Source organism: Podarcis pityusensis (genome assembly GCF_964106645.2).
Source record: "Podarcis pityusensis genome assembly, chromosome: 8".
Taxonomy (NCBI): Eukaryota; Metazoa; Chordata; class Lepidosauria; order Squamata; family Lacertidae; genus Podarcis; species Podarcis pityusensis.
This window is the reverse complement of record NC_138033.1, coordinates 49994544-50011152: the sequence shown is the minus strand read 5'-3', so window position 1 is coordinate 50011152 and position 16609 is coordinate 49994544. Positions and strand designations below refer to the sequence as shown.

Here is a 16609-nt window from a genome sequence, read left to right as displayed (position 1 = left end):
AGCTTTTGAGCATCACAGAATTGTTCAGCAGCAGCATACAAAGCCAGGCTGACCAGGGCCTGCCATACAATGAGTCAGAAGAAGGCGGGCATCTCAGGCAGCTGGTGCTGGGATGCAGGGAGCCGCAGCAAGGGGCTGGGGCTTTGTGTACCACGCACAGCCTGCTCTGTGGTAGACCATGGTGTCCCACTGCCAGTGCTGAACTAAAATTCGGCTGCCAGCCGGGTCTGCTTCTGGACTTGGAAAGCGGGGGATGAGGGTGGCATCTTATCTTTTGCCTCAGGCAGCAAAATGTCTTGGGCTGGTCCTGAAGTTGACAGGCAGCATCTATGCTTTTAATAACAAGGCTTCTGGGAAGCTCAGAATGAAAGTGTGAAAGAAGCAAGTTGGATCAAAATGCATTATCCTGACAGCACTGCAGCTGTACAGCTCTCTGACAAGCAGGTAAAATGAACTAAAACCAACAGAACTGGATTTTTAATGGCTGCAGACAAAGACAGCTCTCCTGTGGGGTGAAATGTGAGGGAGCTGTCTCAGGTGGTAGATTCTGAATGCCATTAAGTAGAAAGCGAGGGCATATCTGACCTGTGGAACAATGCCTCCCCTCCAGTTGGTTCTTCTTTGCAAGCCCCCTCAACCTTAATTAGAGCCGTGCAAGAGGTCTTGACCTCCTTCCAGCCAAGTGGCCCCAGACTTCCATGCTGCAAGCTGGTTTCAAGACCCTGAGGAGACAGGGAGGGGATCTGCAGTTTTAGGGGATGCGGGTGGGAGGCTCTTTGCAGAGAAGGCCCCTGAAAGCAACATGCTTGGAGTTATAATGGTGCTCTGAATGCTCCCCCCACCCTCCCGCTTTCAGCCTCGAGGGTGTTTTTGATGAAGAGTATAATCACGAAGACTGTCTCCTTGGTAGCAATCATCTTAATGTCAGAGCTGGGAGCCCTCTTGGTGGCGAAGGGGAAGGGTTGTAGCTCAGCAGCAGATGATGCAGTATGCAAGCGCCAGGTCCCCAGTTCAGTCCTTGCATCTCCAGGATCAGGCCATAGGTGATGGGAAAGACTCTGCCTGACACCCTGGAGAGTCATTGTCAGTCAGAGCAGATGATATGTAGACTAGGCAGAGAAATATTCTGGGCTGGGAAAAGGCAGCTTTCCATGTTCCTAAGGAACTTGGCATGTTTGTCTAGCCAGAAGCTATTCAAGATAGGTTTCATGTATCCCTAAGATTAAATCCATGCTCCATTAAAGGATTTAAGACATTCTGCTGCCTGCCTTTTGCCCTCACCTGAGGCCACTGAAAGGCAGGGTGTGAACTGAGAGTCTGTGGCAGCTGTTTGGTAAGCATATTTCCATGCCTGCCTCCTCCCTCTGAATTGGCAGGTGAGCCTGGGATTCTAGCAGCCACCAGGAGTAGCTGCAGAGAGGCACATGAGGTTACACTGGCAATGGAGCAAAAGAGCCTTGGCGGATCAGTTGGAAAGGTTGGGCGGGTTTTCTCACGAGGAGCTGGAGTGTACCATCTGCTTTCCCTGAAACAAATCCTGTTTACAAAATGGAGCGTTAAGGAGAGAGGAAACGGGTGTTGTTGGCTCCACCTGCACCAAAGTGGCTTTTACAGCAAGGTGCTCTTAGAACTGACAGGGCTGCAATTACCCATCCCTTCTAAATAGCGGAGCAATTGCGCTCACTCCATTACTGTCCTGGCAGAACCACATGACTGCGCTGCCCACTAAGTGTTCTCTGCTGGGGAGGAAAGGAAAAAGAGACGTTGGTCCTATCCTTGGAGTGAATAAGATCTTTCTGCTTTTCAGCCCTAATGAATTCTTTTTGCAGTTGATTTTTGTGGCTTGAGCGTTGCTGGTTCACATTGCACTAACTGCAGGGGCAGGCAGTGTGGGAGTGAATCATGAGCTGGAGAAGTATAGCTGACTTATAGGTTGTAATGTGCACATAATTTGCGTAAACTCTGCATATAGAGATGCTGTCGTTGGGGGTGGGTGAAATAATTCCATCTTTGATCTCGCTGTGGTTCTTATTGGAATCACCAATTCTGGCACAAACTCAAAATTATTCATAACCTCTTTTTGCCCAACTTATTAGCCAAAAAGCCTCCCAGAGCTGTTTACAAAGATTAGTAGTAAGACAACCCATCTGAAATGCATTACTTGCAAGGAAAAACTGATGAGGAGGGAGGAGGAAAAAAGGAAGGCCAGGCAACAGTTTTTCAAGTTTCAGTACTTGTAACGACCCACTGAGAAGGAAACAGGGTAGCCTGACAATATGACTTTCTCTCGCTCACCTTGAGGGTGGTTTTGTGTCTCTCCTTTCCTTCTCTCATTCTCTGAAGCATTTTGGTTGCACCAGTCAGAAAGAACGCTGTGCCCCTTTCCCAGAGAGTTGGGTGTTGCTTGTGAGCTTCCCAGAGGGGCACTGTGAGAGCAGGGTACTGGGCCAGATGGGACTTTGGTCTGATCCAGCAGGGCCATTCTTAAGTTCTTAACCTAATTTGGATCTGCAGATTCCTCTTGACTTAAAGGCTATAGTTATATTCATAGGTGATCTACCGTATTTTTCGCCCCATAGGACGCACTTTTTCCCCTCCAAAAATGAAGGGGAAATGTGTGTGTGTCCTATGGGCTGAATGCAGGATTTTGCTGAAGCCTGGAGAGCGAGAGGGGTCGGTGCGCACCGACCCCTCTCGCTCTCCAGGCTTTGCAGAGAGTTGCCTGCATGCCGAAGGCTGGGCGCGCTAAGCTCAGCACGCCCAGCCTTCGCGTGGCTCTCCGCAAGGCACGGGAACCCGGCGCTGGGCTCCCGCAGCTTGCGGAGATTTGCTTGAATGTCGAAGGCTGGGTGCGCTGAGCTCAGCACGCCCAGACTTTGCGTGGGAGCCTGGCGCCGGGCTCCCGCAGCTTGCGGAGAGTTGCTTGGATGTCGAAGGCTGGGCGCGCTGAGCTCCCGCAGCTTGCGGAGAGTTGCTTGGATGTCGAATGCTGGGCGCGCTGAGCTCAGCGCGCCCAGCCTTCGCACGGCTCTCCGCAAGGCGTGGGAGCCCGGCGCCGGGCTCCCGCAGCTTGCGGAGAGTTGCTTGGATGTTGAAGGCTGGGCACGCTGAGCTCAGCACGCCCAGCCTTTGCGCGGTTCTCCGCAAGGCGCGGGAGATTTGCTTGAATGTCGAAGGCTGGGTGCGCTGAGCTCAGCATGCCCAGACTTTGCGCGGGAGCCTGGCGCCGGGCTCCCGCAGCTTGCGGAGAGTTGCTTGGATGTCGAAGGCTGGGCGCGCTGAGCTCCGGCAGCTTGCGGAGAGTTGCTTGGATGTCGAATGCTGGGCGCGCTGAGCTCAGCGCGCCCAGCCTTCGCACGGCTCTCCGCAAGGCGTGGGAGCCCGGCGCCGGGCTCCCGCAGCTTGCGGAGAGTTGCTTGGATGTTGAAGGCTGGGCACGCTGAGCTCAGCACGCCCAGCCTTCGCGCGGCTCTCCGCAAGGCGCGGGAGCCCAGCACCGGGCTCCCATGGCTTGCGGAGAGTTGCCTGTTCTGGGGGCTGGGGTCGGGGGAAGCTCGGGCTTCCCCCGACCCAGCCCCGCGCTTGGGGAGGAAATAATTTTTTCCCCTTTATTTTCCCCCCAAAAAACTAGGTGCGCCTTATGGGACGGTGCGTCCTATAGGGCGAAAAAAATGGTAAGTGAAGAGAAACTTATCATTTCAGTGGGCAGCTATGTATTAATTTATATTGATAATCATTTATGCAGTACTATTTCTTTTTTTGTCAAGACCATGCATAGTCCACACTAGAAGCAGAAATTGTCTGCCAAGCGAGCCCAAATCCAAAGCCAGATCATAATATTTTGCTGCCTGAAGTGAGACCTCTGCTATGACCAATACTCTAAAATGTCTTGTTGCATCTTTTCATATACAAGTTCCTGCCTTCATCTATCCCACCACCGCCCAGTGCTGCCTAGTAGGGCTGCACTGAGCAACAACTTTGAATGCTGCATTGAGCAACACCTTGAATCTGAGAGCTGAATATTTTATTTATTATTTATTACATTCATATTCCCATCTTCCTTATAGATTGGGCAGTGAAATTATGGCCAGGCCAACTGCACGCAGTGAGCCTCAGGGCTGGTCGGAAAATAGAAATAGCATAGTGGCATCATATTATCATAACATCAGTAACATCTCAAGAAGAACTGCCTTGTAAAGAAATTCAATTTTCAAAGGCCTGCCTGAACACTATAGGGTCTTCGCAGGTCCTTGCACAACATGCTGCTCACCACAACACACATCAGCTTTCTGAATACATCATGCCAGTCCAACAGTCTGCATATATAGAATTATTTCTGCAATTCCCCTCCCCCTACAAAAGGAGCAACCTGCCATGCTGGGTGCAGAAGCCCCATCGTACCCACTCTTTTATGTCCTGTTGGGCCCCCAGGCATGGCCCCAGTGTTGTCAAGTTTATCTTACCAACCACAAGAGCTGGAAACTTCCTTTCAAAAAGAAAAAGCTATGGCTGTCGGTATGCTGAGTTCTGCACCCAGCAGCAAATCCCAGGTGTCCCAGTCCTGCAAGTGTAACACACAGAGCTCCAGTTTACTTTTGTGCTTTGGGCTGAGGGGTTTTCCTTTCAAAATCCAAGCTACTTGGATCCAGATTTGGGAGCTCTCTCTCCACAGGGCATCCCCTGCCTTGTCATCTAATTGTCTCTTTGGAAAACCGCCCTCTCTGAGTTGAGCTGCATTCCATTGTTTTCATCTGCAGCCATTTCTCATCTGGCTCCCTTGCTTTCCAAACACCCGGCAAGCTATTGTCTTGATTGAATTTTATGGGGAGATTATGACATGATTATGGTGAAATGATGTTTTAATATGCAGGGCATAATAGAAAGGCGCACATTCTCTCTCTCTCTCTTTAAATAAATATAATAATAAACCAAATGAAAGTTCATTTGGGAAGCTTTCTAATGTTTATATCCTCTCATATCTCCGGTCACATTGGAAGCCTTGTGGAAAGGAGGTCTCCCCTTCTTTGTGGGTAATTAAATTATCCTCATTTGCAGAGATGTTACTAGTGTGGCGGGTGCGTATTTTTGATTTGCCTTAATTATCCCCCTTGGCAGCCTGCCTGTTGGGAGTCCCTGTATTAGTGCTTCTCAGAGGGAGAGCAAGTGTTTTCTTGCCCAGGCATAATTTCACTTGAAAGATGGGTACCAGCAAGGGCCCTGCAAGCAGAGGAACAAAAATGGGCTTGTCGGTGATTCTGTCCACAGAATATGGGGAGGACCTGCCTGTCTGTGGGGATGCTGTAAATCTGAGCTCACTGTATTGCACATACCACTGAACATAAGAAGATCCTCAAAGCTGGGTCAGGCCATAGGTCCCTCATAGTCCAGCATAATTCATGCTCTCTCTCTTTGTAGTCTCAGGGTTCCAAGCTGTTCTCCCTGTGTCTAGGTCTTCCTGCACAGAGGAGGAGCAGTGTGGAAATGTGGTGTTGTTTTTTAAATGAGAGCCTGTCTTGGAATAAAATATAAAATGGGGAGAAAATAGGTGAGGTGATGTCTATATTATGCCAACTTGCATTGCTATGCATCTTAGGTTTTTGGGGGCGGGAAATGCTTTCTCCAGCAAAGACTCCTATGTTACCAGATCCTTCTTTGTTTTGTCTTGAGTCAGGGGGTGAGGCACACAACTCATTGCAGATGGAAAGAGCTGCACCACCTGGCTTTGCAGGCATTTGGATGCAGAAAGAGAGAGAGAGTGTGTGTGTGTGTGTGTACACAGATACTTAAACAAAGGAAGAGAGAAATACAAAAAAGCTATATATATATTTACAGCTTGGCTTCTCATCATTCAGATTCAGTAACCTCAGACAGTTCTGTGAAGCTGGAAAGGGGAGTGTAAAGGCTCAAAGATTAAGATCATCATAGCCCAGGGAGGGAGGCAATATATTAACACCAGCTCCTTCCTTCCAGCCCCAAACTGAGTTTTCACGGCAGGCCACGGCGGGGTTAACAATGTAGTGAGTTGTGTACAGATTTTGCTTGGAGTGGGAGGGCAATGAGAACAGATTGCAGAAGCACAATTACGCTAAATGAACTAAACACACGCCACACCTGTGCCTGGGACCTTGCGCCTCCAATCCATCCCTGATTGGCTCTCTGGGGACTTCCTGGAGGTAAAGTGTCAATTAGTGTAATGACCCTGGACTCTGTCCACTCTGCTCCTTCATCCTGAGCGTGGAATAATTCTGCGTACACAGGGGGAATCTCTCCGAGCAAACTCCTCACAACACCACCTGCTCACCCTGGCGCGCTCTTCCCTCTCATTCTTCCACTGCAATTCCCATCCTCCCTTTGGCAGGCTTGAAGAGACGGAATACAAATTTAGGGCGGCCCAGGGGCAAAGCAGCCTGTCAGTTTGCTTAGACAATAGGCGTTCCAAACACCTGTACAGGCATAGCACCACCAGCAGCATGAAAATTGCTGTGGATTCTGGTCATTCTTTCCCTCATGATTCTTTTTCCTCCCTTGGATAATGCAGAGGTGGGCATGACCAAGCAGCTTTTCTTTGCAGAGCAGGGGGTATTGTACATCCCATATGCAATCTATATGTGCACCAGCCTGTTAACCAGTTCAAAAAGCTGATGAGGATAAGCGCAGGAGAAGACAAGATCTCTACAATCTGCGCTGCTGGCTCTCTGCTTTTGTGTGGGAAGATTTCCTGTGTGCACCCCAGTGAAATAAACAGCCTCCATCACCCAGTGCTGGCTGATGCCCATGTTCCCTGCTTTTATTAAACTTGACAGCAATGTCTGGTGGGCAGCTGCAAGAAGACAGACAGGTGAGGTTAGTGCGCCATTGCCTTGCTCCATTGTGGCTCGTCTTGGCCTTGCATAGCACAGCACGGGAGTGAAAAATTGGGGAAGAGCAAAGCAGCTGTGAGCTGTTCTCCAGGAGCCTGTAAATTTGCACAGTTCCAGTAAGCCATAATTTGGCACATGAACCAGGCCGTTGCCTCTTTCTGTGTGTGTTAATACTATATGATAATAATACAATACTATAGATCTTGCTCTACTTATTTCTCCCCATTGCCAGTTGTTGGGAATGACTTGCACTGTTCTTTCTTTGTGTGCATATAAATTTTATGCTCCCATTACTAATTTCTTGAAATGCCTTTGCATTTGTTTTCAGTGCCACAACAGTCTGTTTGATGCAACAGATCAACAGGGCTACCCCTCTTAAAAAGTGGGATAGTGGGTTCAGATCAAAGCAGGCCCCTATTTTCCAGAGACTTCAGCAACCTGTTCTCACAGTGGCTAAGCAGATTCCTCCAGGAAGCCTACAGGCAGGGACCTGAGCACAACAGATGACCTTAACAGATTGGAGAACTGGGCCAAAACTAACAGAATGAATTTCAGTAGGGACAATTGCAAGGTTCTGCACTTAGGCAAAAAGAACCAGCTCCACAAATATAAAATGGGGAACACCTGGATTGCCAGTGGTACATGTGAAAAGGATCTAGGGGTCTTAGTAGACCAGAAGTCAAACTTGAGCCAACAGTGTGATGTAGCAGCAAAAGAAGCGAATGCTATTCTAGGGTGCATCAACAGATGTATAGTGATCAAGAAAATGGCTAGTAGCCACTGATAGCCGTTGCCTTAAAAGCTTATCTGTATCTGGTTGGCTACTGGGAAGCAAGATCCTGGGCTAGAGAGACTGCCATTGGGTCTCCTCCAGCAGTTGGTTCTTACGTTCTGTGGCAGAAGAGGTCACAAATTCTCTCTTCGCTGAGATGAAGTCTGTCATTGTTCTCAAGAATGCAATTCCTCCTTGCAACCTTCCTTCCACTTTGTTCTGAGCCATGCTTAGATCCAGCATGGACCCCATTGGACTTACTGTGTGTGTGTGTGTGTGTGTGTGTGTGTGTGTGTTTGTCTGGAAGGCTGCCAAGAAGATATGGTATTTATAGCACTTACTGGAAACCGTTGGCGTGTTCCTCGGTTTCGAATGTGATTGATTTTGGAGAAGGAAATGCTCTGGAGCCCCCGGGGCCAGTGGGCAGCTCGGACCAGAAGTAAAGGGGGTCCAGGGTCAGGCCTGAGTGGCATTGTTTCCATTTTATCTCCAAAAGCAATTTGCAGTTCTTTGTTTCCTAAGTGACTCTTAATATGATGGACAAAATGAGATCACTGGGTATTAATCCTCCATTTAAGAAGTACTTGAAGTAATACCACAGTGAAAGGGAACGTTAAGCCACTTAAACAAATACCTGCTGAAGTTTATAATCCTGATAAGAGTAAGGGGTGGGTTGTTGGGGTGGGGGAGAGTGGGAAGGGGCCTGGTTTCCTGCTCCTCCTTAACATTCACAGGAGAGTCAGTGAAAGCCCTCTTGTGTGAAAACAATGCAAGGTGTCCAACCTTGTCTTCGTCTTCTCCATCATCTCTCACCCATCTTTGGATATATGCCTCTTCAGGTTCCCTCCATCATCTTCTGTTGCTTGCTTCTTGCATCCACATAAGCCCTGCTATTAATTTTAGATTGTCTACCCATTACATAGGTGGTCATGCCCTTGGCCTTTTGAAATTGTAGCTTTGATTAACCTTCATCAGCCCAAATTGCCTCTTGCCACATGTCCTGCATATATCCATGTTCACAACCTTTTCCACTGCATCCGTTACTTTTAATCTTTGCAGTATCCAATTATTAGTTTTTCCAACTTTTTACGATATTTCAAACATTGCACGTTCCATGATCTTAGGAAGTTCTAATTCAAGTGACTTTTTGTGCAGACCAAAGTCAACCAAGGTAAAGGTCTTCAGCGTGTGCTCCCGTGTGGGGCATGCACATTGCCACATGCTCAGACTTGCTCTCTCCACCTCTCAAAGCTGCTGAAGCCACAATAAGACATCTTGCAACCCAGATCCATGCTGGATCTGAATTGGTCATAGCTATGAACATTTAAACTACATCAGCTTTAGATGGTTGCAGTGTCCAAAACAGAAATAAAGATTTGGATCACTTGGCTCTGAGTTGTTGAAGGTGTTTTCTGTGTTACTACTTAACTTCCTATTCTGAAGTTGGGAACAAAATGGGATTAAAGACCCTAACAAGTAAGTAAGTAAAATATACTCTCGTGATAATATATTCCCTTGAACATGTCAGTGCTTTGCTCACTCTGTGGCAGTAGGGTGGCAGTGGAGGAATTCACATCTATTTAAATGGGTGCCATTCTGTGAAGCATAACTTGAGTCAGTCCACTTTTGTGTTCCTATGACATGGAGTCTATATCTATTACCTTGGGAGCAGGCAGAGGGTGAGGCAGATGCTGTGATGCTCCCTGTGTATCCACGGCATCTTGGGCCTGCTGAAGGCCAATCTTCGTATTCTATGCTATTCCTAACAGTGTTTTAAGCATCCAGGTCCAGGAACCATCTGAAGGCATGGTAGCAAGTGTGGTGGGCCCTTAGGGTTGAAGCCGAAGGACTGTTTTTTAAGCTGTCTAGGTCTGGTAATCCCTAATTCAACCATGAGCAAATGCCAGGCTTGGGAGAGCTATGTTGTTGTTTTTAAATTAGAATCCCAGGATCCACCAACCAGAACCAGGCTCAGAAAGGTAGTTCAAGGGGCAGAACCAGTTTTCTGCTGCACACCCCATTAGTCACTTGTTGGGATGATCTCTGTGTACACGCTGTCTGTCTACCATCTGCCCACTCCTGCCCTAATGTGCGAACTCCATGCACCCACAGCCGTGCAACACGTGAAATTTTAATCTAGACTGTGCTGTACCATCTCCAGAGTGAGCAGAAGCTGTCATTGATGGCTCTCCGCATCTACCAGTCCACATATGGGTTGAGTAACTCATCACAAGCCACAGATCCCTGATAGAGCACCTGCTTTGCCTGCAGAAGTCCCTGGTAGATCTGATAGCAGGTGGTGAATAGTTGCTGCCAGTCAGAGTTGACGATGCTGGGCTAAATAGTCAAAGAAGTCTAATGTGGTATAACACAGCAATCTCCCACCCACCACACCAGCTATGCCAGCATTCCTTGTGTTTACATCTCTGTCCTGCCTGATCTCCTTTTTCTGCCTTTCCAGTTTTTCAAGTGCTGAATACCAAAGTGTTATAGAAAGAATCTCCCCCATCGTTGAGCAGCACAAGGAGACATTGCTACCTGGGCAGCCTCAGCTGAACGTCTGTGACAAGGCGGTCATGGTAAGGGATTAAAATGTAAATAAGCATAAAACCCCTTGGTCCTTCATGTAGTCTGTGGAACTTATCTCCCCTTAGGGAGATATATAAAAGGATGTCACATAGAGGAGGGAGAAAGGTTGTTTTCTGCTGCTCCAGAGAAGCGGACACGGAGCAATGGATCCAAACTACAAGAAAGAAGATTCCACCTAAACATTAGGAAGAACTTCCTGACAGTAAGAGCTGTTCGACAGTGGAATTTGCTGCCAAGGAGTGTGGTGGAGTCTCCTTCTTTGGAGGTCTTTAAGCAGAGGCTTGACAACCATATGTCAGGAGTGCTCTGATGGTGTTTCCTGCTTGGCAGGGGGTTGGACTCGATGGCCCTTGTGGTCTCTTCCAACTCTATGATTCTATGAGGTTGGGCAACTCAGAACATCATCTTTCCCTTTTTGCAGGAAGTGCTTCAATTCACTAGGAGTTTATGTAAAAAAAAAAAGTCCTATATCTTCCTTTGTGAATTCAAAGAGGCAGCAGCACTGAAAGACCAGTTCCATACATATGGAAATGAGCCTGAAAAGTCTCTGTCCATCATCACTGAGGCATCTTTCCTCTTCTCAGCTTTTGCAGTGCCTAGTATGTGCTTAAGGACGCGGGTGGCGCTGTGGGTAAAACCTCAGCACCTAGGGCTTGCCGATCGCATGGTCAGCGGTTCGAATCCCCGCGGCGGGGTGAGCTCCCATCTTTCGGTCCCAGCTCCTGCCCACCTAGCAGTTCGAAAGCACTCGTAAGTGCAAGTAGATAAATAGGTACCGCTTTATAGCGGGAAGGTAAACGGCATTTCTGTGTGCTGTGCTGGTGCTGGCTCGCCAGAGCAGCTTCATCACGCTGGCCACGTGACCCGGAAGTGTCTCCAGACAGCGCTGCCCCCCGGCCTCTTAAGTGAGATGGGCGCACAACCCTAGAGTCGGACACGACTGGCCCGTATGGGCAGGGGTACCTTTACCTTTAGTATGTGCTTTGGATGCAGTAGGTCTTAGGTTCGACTCCTGGTATCTCCAGGTATGGCTGGGAAATATCACTTTCTGAAACTCAGGAGATCTGTTGCCAGTTAGTGTACAAGGGACCACAGCACCTTGAAAGAGGTAGAAATTTGACCCTTGCAGTCATAAAATCTAGGAGAGTCCAACTCTCTGTGAGAAACTTCAGCTTCTCTGGCAACTGAGGCGTCCATCTGTTTGCCTTGCACTGCTTCCACTGTCCTTCCCTTTACATTTTGGAAGTGATAGCCAGATTATGAAAACCCTGTTAATTGTTCTTTAAGTTGGCTGGAGCCCTCCTTCCAAGAGCTGAATGCCTGCAAAAATGCCCTTTGCTGTGATTGCCAGGCCATCATTGCCACCTGGTGTTAGCAGTGCAGAATGCAAAGCCTCACTCACCAGCAGCCTCTCAAAAACTATTTCCCCCTGTAGGGCTCTCACATGAAACAAAGCAGATAAAAATAACGCAAACAGCACAGAGCGGGCAGGAATGACCTTTAATAAACTGACAGCTGGATTCTCCCATGGATGGGTGGGCTTTGCAGAGAGACGCCGAAGGAGGGAGATGGTGATGCGCTTGGCTGCCCTTTGAAGGTGATTGATGTTGGGCCAAGCGTGTGCTAGGTGCAGTACAGAATATGGATGTGAGGCAATCTCCGCCTCAGAGGCCTTGCAGCCTTTGTTGGATGAAAAGGACCAAAACGGAGGGTCATAGATTGACTAATGAGCAGCAAAGGTTCAAATGAGGGAAGGGACAAATTGGAAGAAGGTAGGGTGGCTTATGAGGGATGTGCAGCAGAGAGCATTTTATGGGGACTGAGAGTGGCTCATGCAGAAGTCTAGGCCCTCTTGACTTGTCCACACTAGCCGATGAGGAGTGAGGGCTTGATTCTGTACTGCTGGTTTTCACTTGCCTTCTCCAGAGCTGCTTTCAGCTCTGTTCCAAATAGAGTTGATTTCCTTATTTATTACCTGCCCTTCACCATAAGGTCCCAGGGCAAGTTACAGTGATCTGAAAATACAGTATTAATAACGTTTTAAAACAAATGACAGCCACAGGAATAGGGTGGGGCCCAAAATATTATCTATCTCAAGTGTCAGAGGCCAGAGTAAAGGCTAGGCATAAACATGCCTTTGAGGGATAAGAGGCTTTTCCAGCACAAGGGCGAAGATGACAGAGCCAAAGGGACCCAGAGATAAGGGTGGGAGCGAGGAAGCTCACTGGATTAAGGGCTGAGGTGAAGAACCTGAGGGGAGGCACTTTGGCACTTTCTCCCCCGGTGCCCCAGTTGTGTGACCCACTGCCATCAGGAACACCCTTGGGGGATTCTGTGATGCTCATCCTGCATGGCATCTAAAGGCAGGCCGTTTGGTGACTAAAGGCCCCCTTGAGACTTCTCAGGTGGGTGGGTTGCACTCATTGCCTGGTTGTAACCAATCGCTTCTGGGCTCTGGAAGGGATTTCTCTTTCTGGAGGATGTCCGCTTCCTCCTTCCTGACATTGGCTGTCTTCTACAAAACTCAAGCAAGGGCAGGATAATTCCGGTGAACCACAGAGGTGTTGAGGCTGAGCTCTCCTGTTTCGGTGTCGCCATGTAAATGCCTTCTAATCCATCAGTTGGCGGGCTAATCCATCAAACTGCTCATTAAAACACAAATGTTCTTATCTGTCTCACCCTTGGCCTTCCGAGACTGCTGTCTTCTCCTGAGCGCTTTGGGTAATCTCCGCAAATATGTCTGTGCAAAATAATTATAGAGCCTTTCAAAGTCTAGGGCTGTTTCTCTCTTCCTGTCAGCAATACAAAGGTTTGCTCACTTATCACGATGCCAGAAGAGGGATTTGAGACAGCCCCAGAATAATGCAGGGATAGTGCGGGGGGGGGGGGGGGCCTAATACATGACCCTGTTGTGAAGAGGACAAGGCAGCCCAGTCTGTTGGAATGGGGTTTTAGCATGTGGGTCTTTGCACTAGTTTTACCATCCTGTTCACAGGGTGTAGCGATTCTTGAATGTCACTTTTCTAACAGAAATAAGTTGTTGTTAATAAAGTGCCTGAGCCTGGGGTGAGGAACCTGCATCCCTCCAGACCTTGCTGGATTCCACCTCCCATCAGCCTCAACCAGGAAAGCCAGTGTTCAGGGGGGATGGGGGTTGGAAGCAGAGCATCAGAGGCTTTCAGGTTAGCTACTGAAGGTCAAAAGTATCCTAAGTAATGCACAAAGTGTTTGGTGTTTTTGTTTTTGTTTTAAAAAAACCCAACAGCCCCTGCCTTCAGGCTACCAAGGTGAGAGACACCAAATGAAAATGGGGGTGGGTTGGGATATAACAGGAGAGCAAGCAAATTCAGATACCAATTTTTCCTAGTGATTTGTGGCTGACCCAGTTTCTCTTCCTGTCTTGCAACAGAATTGGGCTCCTCCAGGCTGTGAGAAGATAGGGAAGTGTTTGAAGCCTCCCAGCCCCAACCCTCAAAAATGCTTTTGGCCCCACTGAGCATCTCATGCCTAACCTGCTGGAGACAGAGCTGCTGCGGATCATTTCTTCAGAAAAGGGGCATTGTGGGAAGAAGCCCAGAGTGTTTCCCTCCTCTCTTTCTCAGGGTTACAGCAGTAAATCTATATGAATTCAGTCTCTCAGTACAGACAGGGCCAAGGTACTGTGATCTTAAGACTATTTCAGATATTGGGGCTGGAGAGCCTGCCTTAGTCCTTTGCTACACATAAGTTCCTTTGAGACTGAGCCCTCAGTTATCAGTTGTGATCATCTCTCACAGCATTCTGCTCCCCTCCCACTGCCTAGAATTGGAAGTTTGTCCTGGAGCTCAGGAACCCTTCTGGACCTGATGAGGCAGAGCATCTTTGTGCCATCTAAAAATTGTTAAGCGTCAATGCCAGTATTCAGCGGCTCCAGCAAATGTACAGTGTTGCTTAAACGTGCTTGGAGCAAAGACTGCTGCTCACTGCATGCAGTGCCAGCAACATTACAGTCTATTGGCTATAATGTCTCCCATACCCTCTGCAGGCCAGCTTTGGCAGGTGGGCAGGACTACCCACCTGTCAATCACCAGACATCATAATGGTGTCAAAGTTTAAAGGAGGTTGTTGCATCCTTCTTTGAGGATGTTATTCCAGCACTAATCAGCTCATTGGCACTGAATGATCACCATTCAGCTGATCATTAGTTACAGGAAGCCCCTTTGAAGTCTTTGCAGAGAAGACAATGCACCTAAAATTGAAGTATTTTTCCCTCTGCAAAGAAAATGGTCTCTACTCAAAGTGCTTTCTCCAGCTCTTTCAATACAAACTGCTTCATCTTTTTCTTTCTTTCTTTCTTTCTTTCTTTCTTTCTTTCTTTCTTTCTTAGCTTTTTGGATTCAAAACACAGGAGGAAGTGCTTTAAATCCAAGTTCCCTCCTATAGCCCCCTTGGCTGCACTAGATAACTTCCTAGTGCAGCCAATCCCAGCTGATTGTTGGGGCTTTGGCAGTGCAGGGCTCTCTTCGAGCACTAACAGTTTGCTGATCATTGGTGTTTGCATAGAGTCCTACATTCCACTTCAAAAAGGGCTCCGCAGCCCTTTTGGGCCCAGCTATTACTTTACCTGCATCTCACACCTGATGCAATATATGCTAGCAGGTGTAGGGCAGGTGAGTGTGGCTCAGCCAAAACGGTCTGGCCAGAGGCTCCCCACACCTGAGCTATATTATCAATAGTTAATGCCTCTGATAGCTAAGTGGAGCTTCTATGTTTAGAGGCAGTCTACCTCTACATGCCAGTTGCTGTTGGATGGAAGAACAACAGGGTAGTTGTCATAACGCCCAGCTTGTGGGCTTCTTGGAGGCACCTGGTCAGCCACTGCTGGAAACAGATGGCTGGCAAGGTAAACCTTTCTTCTGTTATTTTGCTATGCAAAGAAGTGTTCTCCATTGCCAACATTTCTTTTAAGACTCGGTTTCAAATTGTGCCAAAATATACATTTTCAAGAAGTGCCAAAGGTTAATATGAATAAATGTCTGCTGCTGTGATGTTGTTTTTAGTATGATTAGAAGAGTTCTGTATGTTTGTTGTTAACTTTCAAGAAATACTTCTGTCAGCTTTATAACTTTCTTATTGTGTGATTGTAAGAAATTAAGGCCAATATAATATGTGATCGACAAGTGCTGTGTCTCTCTTCCCTGAGCTCCTTGTTGAATGAGATTGTGGAAGATAATAAGATTTGAAATGCAAATCCCGGCGTGCAGTATTTTAAAATGTGAGAAGTTGGGGACGGAAAGGAGAAGAAGTGCCTTGGGGCCTGTCATGCTAGCATTCTGTCTGATAAGCCAAGCCTCTTGGTTTAAGCTGTGATGGATTTCTTCACATGCCTACACCAGCAAAGTCTTGCTCCACTTCACTAAGTGGATCCCAGGGGAGACATTGAAAGACTGGCCTCTGCCATGGATTCATTAAGTAGCCTTGAGTAAGTCACCTTCTCTGTCAAACTTTATGACAGTAGCCTATCTCACAGGGTTGTTGTGAAGACAGATCCAATAAAGATGGCAAAGTTGTAATAAAGATGCTATTTATAGCCTTCTCCTGTGAAAAGGAAGGTGTTGGGGTTCTCACAGAAAAGCTGAATTGGTGGTGAAATTGCAGAACAAACTCAACTGCAAAACAGAACCCCCCCCCCCTACAATTCCAATCACTTCCTGTCTTTGGGGATATAGCTGTTAAAAAAGCTCTGTGTTCCGATGGAAAGTTGCATGCTTGGGTCAGTGTTTGTTTCTTCTGTTGCTAAGGACTGGCCAACTTGGGCCAGCTGTTGGGGAAAGGATTTTTTCTGGTGGTGGAGGAGATAATTTGTCTTTGAGAAAATCCTAGTATTAGCAGGGACAGCTGTGAAAATAGCCTACACAGTGACCTTCTGCTTCATCACCCACCCACCCCGTTCTCTGTCTTGCCCAACAAAGGCCTTTCTGGGAAATGCAGATCCTTCTGGATGGATGTGACCTTTGTATAGGCTTTCAGCTCACCAATATATCCCTTTAAAGAAAAAATAAATATTCTCAGCAATGGAGACTGGAAACGGGAAAATGGCAGTGCCCCTACAAGCACCTTGTATGGTGTTCCTTCACCCAAGATGCATTCTTTTCTGTCTTATCTAGCCTGGCAAAGAGTTCTGCGTAACTTGAAAGCTTGCAGACTGTACCATGAATGTTGGCTATTTAGCTGATCTGTGGATTCTGTTCTAATGGACCAAACCTGGCTGCCTCTTTCGTGTCTGCAAGAAGAGTAAAAATGCCTTGCACAAAGCATATTAATTGAGAAGTATGTTCAGGGTTTCAGCCACATTCTTACAGGAACAGAAACTGGAAATCCAACATTGCCAAGGTGAGTTCTGGAAACT

At 47.6% G+C, this 16609-nt stretch overlaps 1 protein-coding gene across 3 annotated transcripts in view; it reads left to right on the top strand.

The window, feature by feature from the left end:
• The window catches only part of GALNS (galactosamine (N-acetyl)-6-sulfatase), a 55294-nt gene extending 39517 nt beyond the window's left edge, over nt 1-15777 (top strand). For all 3 annotated transcript variants that reach the window (XM_081017819.1, XM_081017822.1, XM_081017820.1), the window contains 2 exons: nt 10094-10211; nt 13631-15777. In XM_081017819.1, the coding sequence (XP_080873945.1) occupies nt 10094-10211; nt 13631-13717 (205 nt within the window). In that variant the 3' untranslated portion in view covers nt 13718-15777. The remainder of the gene's footprint in view (nt 1-10093; nt 10212-13630) is intronic.
• Nucleotides 15778-16609: the final 832 nt, after the last annotated feature.